We start from the raw sequence: 15,594 nt of genomic DNA on the forward strand, positions 1-15,594 counted from the left end.
ATTAAGTTTGTGAGAGTGTTAAGTTTGGAAAGTCGAAAATGTGAGTGAGAAATGAGAAGGTCTGGAGGAAGAAGCGATCGGGGTTTCTGCAAAATCGAAGGGCGAATCGATCGGAGAAGGTGAAATCGTTCGGAGAAGGTGAAATCGTTCGGAGAAGGCGATCAAAGGTACGTTTTTTTGAGACCCCTGTTCCTCATTCTCTTTAGGGCATGGATTTAGGGTTTTTTTATTCGAATGCGTTTGCTTTGAAATTGGTGTGTTGGTATGCTTTAGGGTGTTGTTTTTATACGCGTTTGTCGGTTGAATGTGCTTTTTAAGTAATGCGGTTGGTTGTGTATTTGTTTAATCAATTTTGTGGTCCACCGTTTGTGTGAAAGTGACGGTGTTATAGTTGTGGTCCCCCATTTTAAATTATTTGTTGGTGTGTATGTGGTATTGACTGTAAATTTGGTATTATTGTTTGGGCAATTTTATAGATTACAGATGGACGACCACTTTGAAGTTGTCTTCCACCATGGGGGAAAGTTTATAAATGATGGGTCACTAAAATATGTGGGTGAGAGCAATACCCTTACATGTGACCCAGATAGGTGGAGCTACTTCGAAATATTGTCCATTCTGAAGGAAATGGGGTATGTGAACGTCAAAAAGATGTGGTATTCAGTGGGTGGAGGTTCAGTGTTGGAAGGAAGGTTAGAGTTGCTAAGTGATGACAAAGGAGCATGCCATATGGTGAATATTGCCATACTCAATGGCCAAGTGCATCTTTTTGTTGTGCACATGGTGTCTGAACCTCAGATAGTTCATTTGTTGGAGTATGGTGGTAATGAGGTTGCAGCTGATGAAGAAGTTGATGTGGAAGATGTTGCAGAGGTAGGAGAAGACGGTGGAGTTGGAGCTGTTGCAGTGGTAGGAGAAGATGTTGGAGTTGGAGCTTCTGTAGAGGTAGATGGTGGAGTTGGGATTGGAGCTGCTCTAGTTGTTGATGTGGATGTTGGGATAGGAGGTGGTGCAACTGTTGGAGAGGATGGTGGAATTGGAGCTGTTGCAGAGGTTGGAGAGGTTGATGGTGGAATTAGAGCTGCTGCAGAGGTGGGAGAGGATGATGGTGGAATTACAACTGCTACAAAGGTGGGAGAGGATAATGGTGGCGCAGAGGTTGGGGTTGAAGGTGAGGATAATTCTGCTATAGAAGTTGGGTTGGATGGTGTTGTAGAGGTTGATGGTGGTGCAGAGGTTGGGTAGAAGGTGCAAAGGTGTCTGAGGAGGAATCATCTGAGGGCAATAGTGAGAGCGATGAAGATTTTGATGTTCATAGTTGGAATGAATCTGAGGAGGAATTATTTGCTGCTGAAGGAGATGATGGTCTGTTTGATGTACCTATTGGAGGAGATGATGCATCTGAAGATGAACTTTTTGAAGTCAGAATTAAAGAAGGTAAGGTTGGTGAAGTGAGAGGGTCATCATCCCAAAAGCCCAACCCTAAACATGTGGACCAAAGAGGATTTTCTGATACAGAATGGCAATCTAAAACATTAGATAGTGATACAAGTGATGAAGATAGAGATAGATATGGGAGTTTTAGTATATTTTCTCAACCAAAAAATATGGATGACTATAACTGGGAGGTTGGGACTTACTTCACTGAAAAGGAACACTTCACTGATGCAATTAGAACTTATGGGGTGCATAGTGGGAGGAAGCTGAAAATATTTAGAAATGACAAAAGAAGAATTTGTGTTAAGTGTTTAGGTGCGAAGGGTAAGTGCAAGTGGTAGGCCTACTGTGCTTACAAGGCTGCCCAAAGCACTTGGCAATTGAGGAAAATAATAAACAAACACACTTGTAGTCGTGAATTCAATGTGAGACTAATGACTTCTAAATGGTTGAGTGGACGGTTGGAGAAGACATTAAGGGACAATCCAGGTGTTAAATTGACTGCCTTGAAAAACAAGATTGGAAGGAAATGGAATATAGGTGTTTCTAGGTCTATGACCTTTAGGGCAAGGACAATGGCATACACAAACATAGATGGATCATTTAGGGAACAATATAAACACATTTATGATTATGCAAATGAACTTTTAAGGTCTAATCCGAGGTCAACTGTAAAAGTTCATGTTGAAGAGAATGAGGGGAACCCAATATTCAAAAGACTTTATGTCTGTCTGAAGGCCTGCAAAGACAGCTTTGTGTCTTGTAGGCCCATAATTGGTGTAGATGGTTGTTTTTTGAAGGGCAAATATGGTGGTGAGTTGTTGACAATTGTAGGAAGAGATGGAAATGACCAGATGCTCCCTTTGGCATACGCAGTAGTTGAGGTTGAAAATAAGGAGACATGGAATTGGTTTTTGGAGACCTTGGTGGGCCTGAACTTTGCTGCACTTATACATTTATTTCAGATCAACAAAAAGTAAGTTTCTTGACCTTTTTTTGTCACTTTTCAGATTCTTATTCAACTGCTATTTTTTTAATAATGCACTACCTTACATTACTTTGACAAGGACTGCTCCCAACATTGCAAGAATTGTTACCTGGTGTGGACCAAAGGTTTTGCGTGAGGCACATCTATTCTAATTTCAGGAAGAAATTTCCTGGAAAAAATCTGAAGTTGTTGTTATGGAAAGCAACCTACTGCACACATCCTCAAGCATGAGAGGCAGTCATGAGGGAAACTAAAGAAGTTAATCTAGACGCATTCAAACACTTGTTAGCCATCCCCCAAGGTATGTTGTAATAAGATTCCTGTAGTGTATTGTATATAGTGTGAACTATTTTTAAAGTCAATTTTTTTTTTGCAAAGTAGGTTTTGGTCTAGGTCCAGATTTACAGCCAGACCTGCATGTATTACACTGGTGAATAATATGTCTAAGGGGTTCAACAGTACAATTCTGGATGCAAGGAGCAAACCAATTATCAGTATGATGGAAGAAATTCGGATTTATCTCATGAAGAGATGGGCAAGCAATAGAAAGAAGATTAGTACATTTGAAGGTACAATCTGCCCACGAATTAAGAAGAGAATGGAATAGGAGGCAAAAAAGACTAAATATTGGCTTCCAAGGTAATACACTTTATTTTTTGCCTCCTATTTTTGCAAACCACAATTCACTTTATTTTTTTGCACTCATAACAGCTGGTCAGGACAAAGATTGTTTGAGGTGAGTCATAGGTCAATGATTGGAGAACAATTTGTGGTTGACATTGACAAACAAGAATGCAGCTGTAGAAAGTGGACCATAACAGCAATCCCATGCTGCCATGCGCTGACTGCTATTAGATTTTTAAATCTGAATGCTGAAGACTTCCTTCCACATTGGTTTCTTGCATCTACTTATGAAAAGACATGTTTGTCACTTATATACCCTGTCAACGGACCTCATCTGTGGGAGATCACTACTGCAAATGATGTTTTGCCTCCAACAAAGAGGGTCTTGCCAGGAAGACCGAAAAAGAAAAGAAGATTGGAGGCTTGGGAATTGAGGAAAGATGACACTCAACTGAGACAAGGTGGTACCCGTAAAAAATGTGGGTTATGTAGAGAAATTGGCCACAAAAGAACAAGATGCCCACATGCTCCTCCTGCACCAGCAGAAACTGCTCCATCTGGAACATTACAAAACACAGATGCAGACCCTACTCAACCAAGCCAGAGCATTCTACAAACTGAGCATACTCAACCAAGTCAGCCCATTCCACCAACTCAATGTACTCAACCAAGTTAGACTACAGAAGTCTCAGCCACAGAATCACACTCTTCCAACACAAGCAAGTCAGACTTTACCAATACAAGCAAGTCAGACTACTGCAGTCCATCAAATGCAGTCTACTACAACAGCAACCTACAGAGAAAAAATGTCCTTCAGGAGGGGCCCAATAATGAATCCGTGATTGTGCAATACTATGTCAATTTAAATTTTATTTGCTGTTGTGTTTTGGAAGATCAAATTGGAAGAAACTTTTGTAATCTGGTGGTGTATTTTGGTTTATATTTTGAAAAGCATTATGTATTTTGAACATCCACTTGGTACGAACATCAATTACCATCTTTTGAGTTAGCAGAACAATATTCAATGAATGTGATATTGGGTTATTATGCACACATTGGCTTATTACTGGATGGCAATGTTTTTGGCTTATTATGCACAGGTTGCCTTATTATTGTTGGATGAATATGGTAATCCAGTTTGTGTGCTTTCATGGTGTAGTTTTTTGTGGTTTCATTACAAGGCTATATATGATTGCTGGATGAATATGATGCTCCGGTTTGTGTGCTTTCATTCAATAATCAAATATAGTTCAAATAAAGTGACAGGAAAATTTACTGCAAAGCTATTTTTATTCCATAATCTTAATCCATTACAATAACATAACGTAAATACAAACATTCCAACCCATGAAACTGCATCCACACCCACTGTACTCCATCCAGGTTACAACAAAATCAAAAAATTTTGCTCAACTTAGAAACCAATATTACGTTCACTAGTCCCAGAAAACATATTACCCATGTTCAAAACTTAATCCTTTTTTCAGACACCATAATTGATTTTTCAAGAGCATATATTTTTCTCCTTTGTCTTCCTATGGTTGCATCTCTTTCATTCCCATTGTCTTCGTTGAACCACTTGAAATAATTGCATCCTTTAGATTCTTCATTGCCACCACTTCACTGGTTACAGGAAATGAAACCCACAAAAATGCTTACCACCAACAAACATTATGGAAACCAAAAATTTAAACAATAATTCATACCTTGTAGTTAGAGCACCCAAGAAATTGTTTTCCAAAATTCTTAACTGTTTTAGCAACTCTCAACGCTGCAACCTCCCCACAATAGCACATTTGGGTTCCACCCGCACTCCTATACGAAACAATAGGGGAGGAGACACTATTTTTTTGTGATGCCCACGAAGAACACAGACAACCCTCACTACGAGACATTGAATAATTGATTGGAAGAAGAAGACACACAACAAGAAGCAACCTCTTCAGCTCTAAACCTGCAACCGAATGGAGAGGAAGAAGAAGATGAGACATTGACGAATTGATTGGAAGAAGAAGACACAAATCAAGAAGCCACCTCTTCAACTCTGAACCTACAACCGAATGGAAAGGAAGAAGAAGATGATATGGTACTATTAAGAGTTAGGGCAAATTTAGACTTCACCTTTCATTAAATCACCACTGCACACTGTACAATTATTTTTTTTACACGTCTTCTTCTTTCAATGACACATATCCGTTATCCATTTCAACGCCGTTCCTGACAATCTAACGGGATGTACCTGATTGATGCACTTAAAATAACTTGGGTACCAAATTGAAACTTTTTTTTCGCTGGGTACCAGATTGACACCCTTGACCCAAACTGGGTACCTTACGAGTAATTAAACTTAAATAAAATGTGTAAACGATATATATATATATATATATATATATATATATTATCTAATTTATTTTCACTTTATTTTTTTTATACGAAATGAAATGAAAACTCAAATTTAAGTACATGAACGTGCTAAAGTATCCAAATCTATTATTTACTACAATCATTTCAACAATATTTTCTACAATAGACTCATTTATCCCACAAATCTTATGAGTTAGGTTAAATTAGACCTTTTTTTTTTACCGAACATAAAGTGAGTTGATTCAGGCCTAATGACTTAACTTGTATTGGCAGTTCTTGTTAAACATATAGTCAACATAAACATCATTAAAGTTCAAATGAAGGGAAAAACTTTATTTGAACTTGATGAAAGAGAATCCAAAGAAAATGAAAAATATAAAAAGAAAGTTTAAAATTAAAAAGAAGAGTATGAAGATGCATTTATCTAGAGAAGCTTGATGTCCAAGAAGAGAATAAAATGAAGAAATGTTAGATCAAGTTATTCATTTAGGACTTACCAAAAGTTATATGTAATAATTAGAATGTAACTTTTTTTTCATAAGAACATAACAATCCAAATATTACGATTAGATTATAACTTAACTCTACTTTAGTTAGCAAAAATACGGATGTCACCTCCAACAAAAGAAATATTTACCTAATGACAATCATGAAAGGAAGTTTAATATTACTGTTATAGAATTAACAAAAGTTAAAGATGATAAAATATAAATATTTAGATGAATAAGATTAACTTTAATGAAGAGATGGTTCATGTAAAAAAGTAATGATAATAATTACAAGTAAAAGAAATAAAAATAATAATATGAGAAAGAAGATAATGCTATCCAAGTGGGATTTAAATAAATAAATAATGTTTCGGTGAATATTTAGTTCTCTTTACACAAGATTAGTTAGTTTTTTTGTTATTATGAGATTCTTGTGACTATTTTCTGGTCCTAAAAAACTTGAGAAAATTTTCGTTTAAATGGACACTAGACATAAGGGAAATAAACATTAAAATTTTATACCCTTAAATCCACTTTCTTAGTTTAGTCCAGCCCTAACTAGAACGAAAACTAAATTTCAAACTTCAAAATTAAACTAGGAGAGAATATTAAGAAAAATAGAAATGTTGCAAATATATGCTCAAATAACTGTAATTTTAATTAGAATAAGTTAGTTTTTAGAAGTTTTTATTTTCTTTTCAAATCTTGGATATTAATTGAAAAGGCAACGATAAGATCTTATCATTTATTTAGATTTAGAAAAATATTAATTTAAATTTACGATTAAGGTAATGTTAGTAGGTGAATTTGAGCTAAATTTAAATAACATCTTTAACTCTATGCAAGTGTTATCAGCATCCTTAATTCTTAAACTAGAAAAATGTACAATCTGTGAAAAAAATTTGAAGACAAATACCTAGTGACTCGATAGGACATTTTGGATATTTTGAATGGTTTCCTTGTGAAGGTGTTATCTCCAAAACGTAGAACATTAGAATGAGCTTTAAGAGCAATCCATCTCCGTTGAAATCGATGATACCTCAAACACCAAATAAGATTAACTTATGATCATACCTTCAGTTCCGCAAGCAAGCCATTCCTTACCTCTATGTAAAAAAAAAACAAAATGTCAAAATTAAGGGATAAAGATGTTTTATGATTGAAATTATAAATTTATTAAATCATTATTGAAGGTTCTATACAAAAACATAGAAAGCTTTTAACTAGAAAATAGTATGAAAAAAACTCATGGTAGGTTTTAATTAGGAAGCATAGACTTTTCTATACTTATAAACACCACCACGTACTTGTCATATGCAATTAAATCAAATTTAAGTTTTCTTAATTATTTTCTTATCTTGTTCTAACAACTTCGTCTCTACATCAAATTGCAGAGTCTAGAGAATACTTCATAGATTCTTCAAATGTGAAACTCGAGATATGTGAGAAAAGGTTTATAAAAACTAATTGTTCACTAGTTACTATGCATTCTTCTATGCACAGAAAGGGCAGTTCTCAATTATTAGGTAAGCACATTGTACAAAAGAACTCTGTAACTTGGAATTGCAAATCCTGATAAACTCTTTACAATCAAGCAGCAATTGAAGTTAGAAACATAAAAAAGAGATGAGATTGTTTTTAGAAGGTTGAAAAAAAAAAAGAAATGTCCTATGTTAAATGGAGCCAAAGGGGGAAATTTTACATGGCCAAATCAAACTTCCTATAGAATAATTTGCTTTGACAATCAAAGCTTACAAAATATTCTTCATACTAGTTGTCCAACCAAAAGATCTCCTTTTTGGGGTCCGGGGGGCAAAATTGAGCCCAAACATCTCCTTGAAAGCCTGATCTGGCTCTACTGAACCAACCAGCTTTGCAACAATGGTGGCACTCTCTCTAATGTGGTCCATGTCATCTGTTTTTGACCACAAGCGATGGGATAGCTGCAACCTTCTATACTTTGAACTTAGACTAACTCCCCATTTAATATACAAATTCTCTCTTTCAGATTTTGACAGCTTCTTCTCCATTTGTTTGCTCAACATCTGTCTCTCAGCTCTCAGATACCTATGGCTGTTTGCAAAAGAAAGGTATTGTAGGTTTTGTAATTACAGAAAACGTGAAACTTGTTTAAATACAAATTCATAAATCTTTTTAAAGAAGATTAATGCTTCAAGTCTTACCTTGTGTCAGCGTTAAGGATATATCCGTCTTCCACAGTCTGATTCCCTTTGGCAAAAGTTTGCTTGAGATAGAACAGCCTTCTGAGCTCTACTTCCATATAGATAGAATCTGATGGGTCTCCTTTGAATAGAAGGAAAAAGTAAGTCCTGTGAACCAATGAAACATGACAAGCATCCCAGAGTCCAATAATCTGTTTCTGCAGCCGCTTAAATTCTGAAGACCATTCCACCTGTTTTTCTTCCTCAGATTGCAATGGGTTCGAACCAACATCTTTGAACTTCTTTGGAGTATTATCGGACTGCAATTCATTCGCTGGAACCTGCCATGCAAAATGACTCAGAATCATTGGTTGAATTTTCATTTCAAAAAGGGTTAGGCATGCTACTACCATCATTTGCATGGTTGACCAAAATACAAAACGGAATCGGTATATTAGATTAGAAGCATTCATAGTTGGATCAATGGAAGACACATAGAAGCAAATTAAGGAAGAAAGATGAACAACTAGAAGCATACCTCGGGGTTCGCTTGCAGATTTGAACTTTCAAGATCATCTTTTTCCTTTTTTCCCGGTGGTAATGAATTATCGTCACAACTTTCGTTATCAATGTAGGTTTTCGTATTCTGAATATCTGCAGTACTTTCCTGGGAATTCTCGTGATCATCCCATGATAACCTCTCAGAATTGGCATTATAATTGGGTGTCGAAGTCTTCTTCTGAGGGTCCTCTGGTGCTCGAGTGAAGTCTTTTTCGGTTCCTATTGGGGTTGTGTTCTGAATCATTTCTTCTTGGTCAAACCAATCTGAAGATGTATCTCTCATGAGAGTCTCTTTACAACTTCTACTTCTGGTTAATTTCACGGTTTTAGAACTAGATGCACCACTTTGTGTCAGCGATCGAGATATTTTCTCTGAAGAGGGAACAACAAAACGTTCTTCTAAGCTGTTTATTTCTTTGTTATCCTTTAGCCCAGCTGACCACAAATCTGGTTTTTCTTTGTCTCTGTTATCAACTTCGGTTAATCCTGAGACGGTTGGAGATGATACAACAGACTCTCTGCATAAAATTTTACTTATATCTGCTGAATTTGAATGTTTATGGGTGTTTGTAATTATGTCCTTTAGCCCAGCTGACCACATATCTGGATTTCCTTTGTCTCTGTTACCAACTTCGGTTAATCCTGAGACGGTTGGAGATGATGCAACAGACTCTGTGTATAAAATTTTACTTCTATCTGCTGAATTTGAATGTTTACGGGTGTTTGTAATTGTGTCTTCTGACCCAATGCACGTAACTTCCCTGCAACCTTCCTCTAAATTATCTTGGTGCTGTTCTTCAACACTTTTCTGATCCAAATCATTCTCTGCATCATCAAGACTTTCAACAGAAAGCACAGGAGAAGAAATCCTTACGGGAAGACTCTTTTCCAAATCAGGGAGTTGGAAATAGTTCTCATCAGAACTATTGCTATGTCCATCCGAATATTGAGATGCATCAAAAGATCTGATACTCTCAATGCAGTCAAAACTTAACGAATTTGGTGGCTCGGTAGTTCGATTTTCAAAGTCAAATGAACTTCGCACACGTAATTTGGGATACTGATGACCCAAACTGTCCTGGATATTGGGTTTGAACATAAAATAAATTAAAAAAGAATGACAATCACTACTTTTAATGCTTTAGAGTAGCAAATACAGTACTCATACCAATTCACTTGAGGACGTATCGTCTCCAACCACTTGAAGCATATCCTTAATTTGAGAATTAGCAAGGTCCCGCTGCATCCTCAGATCCATTACCTCTCTCTTTAACTGCAAGAACAGAGGAACAGCAAGATTCATATTTACAGCTTAAAAGGGAACTTAAAAGGGAAACACAAGCTCAGACTTAAGGAAATTATTGTGCCCTCATTCACCATATATTCTAAAACTCATCTTCTGATTGGGCGTAAATGATCAGTAAATATACATAATAGTGGAAAACATTTGAAGTTATCTCACCAAAATGCATTTTTTTTGTACATAAAAAGACCAACTGAAACTGGCTGTTCTGTGAGCACTTCAGGGACCGTTGTTGTCTAAGAATAAAAAGTCTACAACAGGGAAGGTGTGGAATAAACCCTGAACTGCAGAACATTACAGGACTAGTAACAAATATTTTTAAGGAACCTACTACCTTATAAACAGCGCAATCTACTTTTACCTTTTAAGGAAATGCACTTACATGATGTAACATTATGGTGAATATATTTCACTAGCGTAAGAAATTCTACTTTGACAAACGTAACGAATCTTAGTTCTGAGAATGTTGATCCTTACCATCTCAATTAGGAGATCTTTTTCCTTCAGCAATGCTGACGAATCAGGTTTCGTTGGCCTTAAAATTTTCAACTCACTTTCCAGTCTAGCCAACTCTTTTTGCAGTTGCTTGACCAACAACTTATCAGACATCACTACGTTGACTCTTGCATTGGTTGTCACTTCTTTAGCACAACTAGCAAATAAAAGGGTGTTTCTGGTTTGTTCAACATGGCTCCTTGCAGGGCTCATGGTGCAGATGATTGCAGTTTTAGCATTGCCTGCTAATGAGGACTGCAGTATGCGGGTTAGCTTTGAATCTCTGAAAGGAATATGTCCATTTCTCCCCTTGCTGCCATCAAATTAATTGTTTTTAGGGTAAGGCAGTGTTTCTAAAAAATGAGTATAAAAGATTCTTAATATCTCAAATATTGATTATATTGACGCATTCGGTAAGTTCATGAAAAAAAAAGTCCGAAAAAGTTTCTTCTCTTCATAATTCCTAAAGTAATAATTGTAACAGAATCAGTTGGCATGATTATTGCATAATAATAATAATAATGTAAATTAACGATTAAGTAGTGCGCTATAGTTTTGGGCATTAAATGGTAAATATTTGTGTTTCTTTCATGTGTTTTCAATATTTACTATCTATAATCTTTTTGTACCACAAGTAGAGTATATCTTTAAAAACAGAGAAAAAGCTGATCCGTTAATCTATATGAAAATGCATAAAGGTGAACGGTGAAATGACAGATGATGGAGAAAAGAAAGGCGACAGAACCATTATGGTGGTTTCCTTTTTTTTATGTAATACAGTTTTGCAGGTTCTGCCGTTAGAAAGATCGGTAAAAAAAATCACCACAAATTTGAATTTTGAAGATGGGTTAAGAAATCACCATATTCCATTATAAGAAAAGTAAACCTCATATAGCCGAAAAAACTATATGTTTATAAAAATGAACACTCTTCCAACCTCTTTAAATCCAACACGTATCTCTGCTATTTAAAACTTGTGGTGCAAAGTTCTGGATACGGCAAAAAGTATGTGGAGACAGTATGCATTTAGTTGAGTAAAATAAATATTGAATGCAAACTTCATAAGCTAACCTCAGTTTGCGGATGACAGTTCCTAGAGTTAGTAAACTACGGTTTATGTGGCAACCCTCTTTCAACCTCGTACCAGCTGAATTAGTTTGGGATGCCCGTTCACTCCCAGCAAGATCGACGAAATTCTGTACCCGGGGAAAAGATTTTTAGTTTCAATTACTGTTCTTTCAACATAAAAAAAAAGTAATTCTTCTATATTTTTCTGTGATCTGAGTGAATCAGTCGTACCACAGAAGCGGCAAAGGAGTTCGTATTTCCCATAAATTCACTTGCAGAACTTTCAACTGTCTGAAGAATCACATTAGTTAAGGAATCTTAGCAATGAGGACCTACAAACTTCTCTTCCCTTGGACAAAAATATGAACATACGTACCAGTCTAAGAATCTGATGAGATCTGGAGCTCACTTCATTCAGTGCGGTCTCCCCTATTTGCCTTTGAGCTGAAATATCCAATCAATTTTATGATAACTTAGCAGTCAGCTCAGGCTGGGCAAAAGCTCAATTTGTAGTATGAGAAAAATTAAAAGAAAACAAAAATTGATAGAGAGTAAACCTCCTTAGTCCTTACCTTCACAGAAAAAAATGAGTTCTTGAAAATGGTTCCAGTTCCTTACAGTTTCCTCCGTGAGTCTCTCAACAACTGTCCCTTTCTGTTTAACTTACAAACTGTTAGTACAATGTAGAAGCACCAGCTTTTTTAAAAATCTGATGAAGATATTTACCTCTGGATCATCAAGAAGTCTGAGAGGTGTACTGTCAACGCTAAGGAGATCCCTGACAGATTCATTATAGATCTCCAATGCCGAAAACTTCAACACAAAATCCCTTTCCATGTGCTGTGAAAAATAAAAAATGCAATCAATATAGGGTTTTGACAATGAAAAGGCAATGCGTGATTAATCGAAGAGTTCATATTTCATTTACCTGTTCAATGTAGTTGAAAATATCTGCTACAGCGTACTCTGTTATACCACTCATGGTGTATGTTTTTCCGCTGCTTGTTTGTCCATATGCAAAAATGCTTGCTGATCAAATAGTTAATCAAAGACCAAATAAGCCAATATAGAAATTCCAAGGAAGTTTATTCTTATGAAGGAAGAAAGGCGATGAAGGGGAAACAAACTCACAGTTGATGCCACTGAGAACTGAAAGAGCAACTTCCTTAGCTGCTTCTTCATACACCTGCCTTGTATCGCTGTCAATACTAAATACTCGATCTACAGAAAAAAAGAAAAAAAAAAAAATCAAGGTGGATGAAGAGAGGGAGTCAACTTCAGCTTTTAACCCATGTTTATTTAATGGAATTAAAGCCATGAGTATGGTCTTAATAGAATTGTTTAAATGACAAAAACGATGAACCGCCTTCTATTTCAATGCATAGAAACGACCAGATTTATGACATTTTTATATAACTTTGACTAAACAAAGATCCGATAGAGCCTTTGATGGAAAACCCCGAAAAATTTCATCAACTAGCATCACCAACATCAATTATGATGGACTCCCACCACATTCTCCAAGTTAATTCATTTGGCCTTATCTTATAAATGAAAACCATTCAAAACACCCAACAATTTCACAACCCAGGTAGCCCTGTATGAAGCAAATTAAATTAAGCCGGTGCTTCCACTAACTTATTTTTCAATCAAAAATGTTTTCAGCCCTAAGCATTCTGCATCTCGATTATAAGCAATTCATACATAAACCTAACATCAGCAAATCTACGTATGGATTCGTAAGATTAGCCTCTTCGTACCAAATGTATAAGCTGTTGGATACAGGGACCTTTCTGTAGCTGAAAGGTTGCTCCTGTACATGATGGTTGTGTGATTAATGCATTCCCATTCAGACAGATCATTTCTTAAGAACTCCTTTTCATTCAAAGGTCTCACACGAACAGAAACAAGAATCCTCTCCTCACTGCCTGCTGAGCCTTGCATTGCCTCCTCTGCAATGGAACCCATTTCCTCTACTTTCTCTGTAAAACTTCAATGCCCCCAGTTTGACAATGAGATCATGTCCTGAATACAAAGCACCCCAAAAGGCCACTTCGACGTTCAGTTATTTTATTACTTTTTAAGTTGTTTTCTGAATTTTGTTTTGTACTATTGCTGGGATGGTATGGAACACAAGGGCCACCAAAGCTTTCAACCCCCAATCATTATCTGCGGCTACAAAATAATCAAAAGTTACAACTCCATAAAGAAGAAATAAAAATAAAAAGAATGATTTTGTTCTACGCAGTTTCAAATATAAAATTTTCCAGAGAGGGGCCAAAAGTAATAATTGACCAGCGTGACATGCTCCTATAATTTTACACAAAAATACGGTCTCTACGTATTCTAATGGAAAAATTGGAGTTTTCTGGGATGTTCCCCGAGACACAGAACAGACTGTCAAATTCTCCCTCACATGGAACATTGAACTTTTAGAATTAGTTTTAGAGAGTTACCAACGGCGACAAAGACTGGGGAGTCAAATTTTGCAGGAAATTCTTCACCAACTTGGTGTGCTGAGAAATATAGGAATAAAATATCCGAAATGGTATTGCCAGAAGAAAAGAAAATTTTGAATGGACGTAATTATCTTACTAAAATTCCCAGTTATTTCTCTTGTGTAGAATTGTCTTCTTGTTCTCCTAAATGTAGCATGTAAAAGATAATCCAAACAAAAATGACATAAATTAGAAACAATTTTATATTAAAAATAAAACCATAATGGCAAAGTGCCCTCATAGCTGAACCGTTAATCTGACGCGAATTTTGCCGTGTTTAAGAAGAAACGGTTAAAATTGGAACTAGATGTCCCGAATTAATATCCGAGCTTCATTCAGATAATAAACATTAATCTATTATTATGGATCAAACACAAAGAAATTCACATTTTCAGAACAAACAAAACTCTAGATCAAATTTAAAATAAATAAATAAATAATTATCATAAATACTAACAAATCAACAAAGACAACAATAATCTGAATGATGATGATAACATTCATAAGCCTTAAACAAACAACAACGGAGAAGGCTTTTAGCCTCGGTAGGGTGGAAAAAATACAATGCGGAAGTTGAAAGACAACTTCCGAAAAGAATCAATTGAAAAGCGAAATAAAATTGCAGGAAAAAATGAAAAAATAAAACGTCGAAGCAGCATTTCTTCACCTGCGCAAACGCAATCTGAAATCGAACAGCAAGAGAAGAGAAGGTGACGAAAGGAAAATCGAAGTTGAAAATTGTTGAGCTGCAGCAAGATGCGTAGTTAAAGAAGAGAAAGGAAAACGGTGAAAGCATGAAAATGGTGAGAATGTGCTTTTGAAACAATGAGGAGAAGATATAGCGTCTCCCTCTTAATTTGTTAGTTGCAGTTCACTCTACATTTTTCACCCTTTTTTTCAAACAAATTTAACGACCGCGCTATAAACAAACTCATCTCTCACACATCACAGTCGCAGGAAATTACCAACCTACCCATCACACTGTTCCACTGTACCTGATTCGCTCCTATAACGCGTTCACAATCTCAGAATAACACCCCAACTAAACTAAGTTGTTAATATAAAGATTAAAACTTTCTATAATAGATTACATTGTTAAGTTTGGTGGAAATTGTAAGTAACTTGTAATGACAACCCAAAAGGAAAAGAGTATATATGCATATTTAAATAAATGAATCGCAATGAATGCAGTCTGAATGAAAAGAAGAGCAGAAACAAATGGATGAAACACATGCACGTGGTACCTTCTTTTTCAAACTTTTGCAGGTTCAGTCGTTGACGTGTGTGTATGAAAAAAGATAACCAGTATACTACGGCACTACATTTACCACCAATACAATTTGAACTTCAACACATGCTTTTCGTACAAAATATTTTCGTCTTTTATTTTTACATTAATTTTCAAACATAACAAATTCTTATATTATCAATGCTCAGAAACCAAACTCCTGATGTTTTAGGTTTTTATCGTACGTGTTGATAATTACTCTGTCACAATTTATTTTAAGGAAAACCAATAGGAAACAGAGGAAGCTGTGATGTAATTTGGTTGTTGAGTCTAGGGTATTAGGTCGGAATAGTCAAAGTGTGAGTTAAAAAGTCCTAT

The 15,594-nt window shown here is 35.9% G+C and overlaps 2 protein-coding genes across 4 annotated transcripts; one reads left to right on the top strand and one right to left on the bottom strand.

Annotated features, from left to right (window-relative positions):
- Nucleotides 1-1,871: 1,871 nt before the first annotated feature.
- Nucleotides 1,872-3,725, top strand: LOC114175462. The gene is made up of 2 exons (XM_028060220.1): nucleotides 1,872-2,413; nucleotides 3,137-3,725. Exons 1-2 carry the CDS (start codon nucleotides 1,872-1,874, stop codon nucleotides 3,723-3,725), a joined length of 1,131 nt encoding a protein of 376 aa, XP_027916021.1.
- A 3,721-nt stretch (nucleotides 3,726-7,446) lies between these two features.
- Nucleotides 7,447-14,963, bottom strand: LOC114176707 (kinesin-like protein KIN-7E). 3 transcript variants are annotated; one of them, XM_028061831.1, is made up of 14 exons: nucleotides 14,656-14,963; nucleotides 13,251-13,659; nucleotides 12,622-12,711; nucleotides 12,419-12,519; nucleotides 12,217-12,330; nucleotides 12,063-12,144; nucleotides 11,867-11,934; nucleotides 11,722-11,781; nucleotides 11,494-11,618; nucleotides 10,405-10,735; nucleotides 9,793-9,897; nucleotides 8,602-9,702; nucleotides 8,085-8,404; nucleotides 7,447-7,974 (listed from the first exon to the last, which is right to left on the bottom strand). In XM_028061831.1, the coding sequence occupies exons 2-14, from the start codon at nucleotides 13,456-13,458 to the stop codon at nucleotides 7,653-7,655; spliced, it is 3,027 nt and encodes a 1,008-aa protein (XP_027917632.1). In that variant the 5' UTR covers nucleotides 13,459-13,659; nucleotides 14,656-14,963; the 3' UTR covers nucleotides 7,447-7,652. The 3 variants fall into 3 exon arrangements, with proteins under 3 accessions (XP_027917632.1, XP_027917633.1, XP_027917635.1); XM_028061832.1 differs by having other exon boundaries at nucleotides 13,251-13,665; XM_028061834.1 differs by lacking the exon at nucleotides 14,656-14,963 and adding an exon at nucleotides 13,947-14,039 and having other exon boundaries at nucleotides 13,251-13,665.
- Between the last annotated feature and the right edge of the window lie 631 nt (nucleotides 14,964-15,594).

This window comes from Vigna unguiculata, chromosome 3, assembly GCF_004118075.2.
Source record: "Vigna unguiculata cultivar IT97K-499-35 chromosome 3, ASM411807v1, whole genome shotgun sequence".
NCBI classification, from domain to species: Eukaryota; Viridiplantae; Streptophyta; class Magnoliopsida; order Fabales; family Fabaceae; genus Vigna; species Vigna unguiculata.

What these genes read in the sequence shown, in the direction of transcription:
- LOC114175462 (XM_028060220.1), top strand. Translation starts at nt 1,872, where the DNA reads ATGACTTCTAAATGGTTGAGTGGACGGTTGGAGAAGACATTAAGGGAC. An exon ending in TTATTTCAGATCAACAAAAA is followed by an intron (nt 2,414 to 3,136) that starts GTAAGTTTCTTG and finishes CACTCATAACAG; the next exon opens with CTGGTCAGGACAAAGATTGT.
- LOC114176707 (XM_028061831.1), bottom strand. Translation starts at nt 13,458, where the DNA reads ATGGGTTCCATTGCAGAGGAGGCAATGCAAGGCTCAGCAGGCAGTGAG. An exon ending in TCCAACAGCTTATACATTTG is followed by an intron (nt 12,712 to 13,250) that starts GTACGAAGAGGC and finishes TTTTTTCTGTAG; the next exon opens with ATCGAGTATTTAGTATTGAC. An exon ending in TTTTCAACTACATTGAACAG is followed by an intron (nt 12,331 to 12,418) that starts GTAAATGAAATA and finishes TATTTTTCACAG; the next exon opens with CACATGGAAAGGGATTTTGT.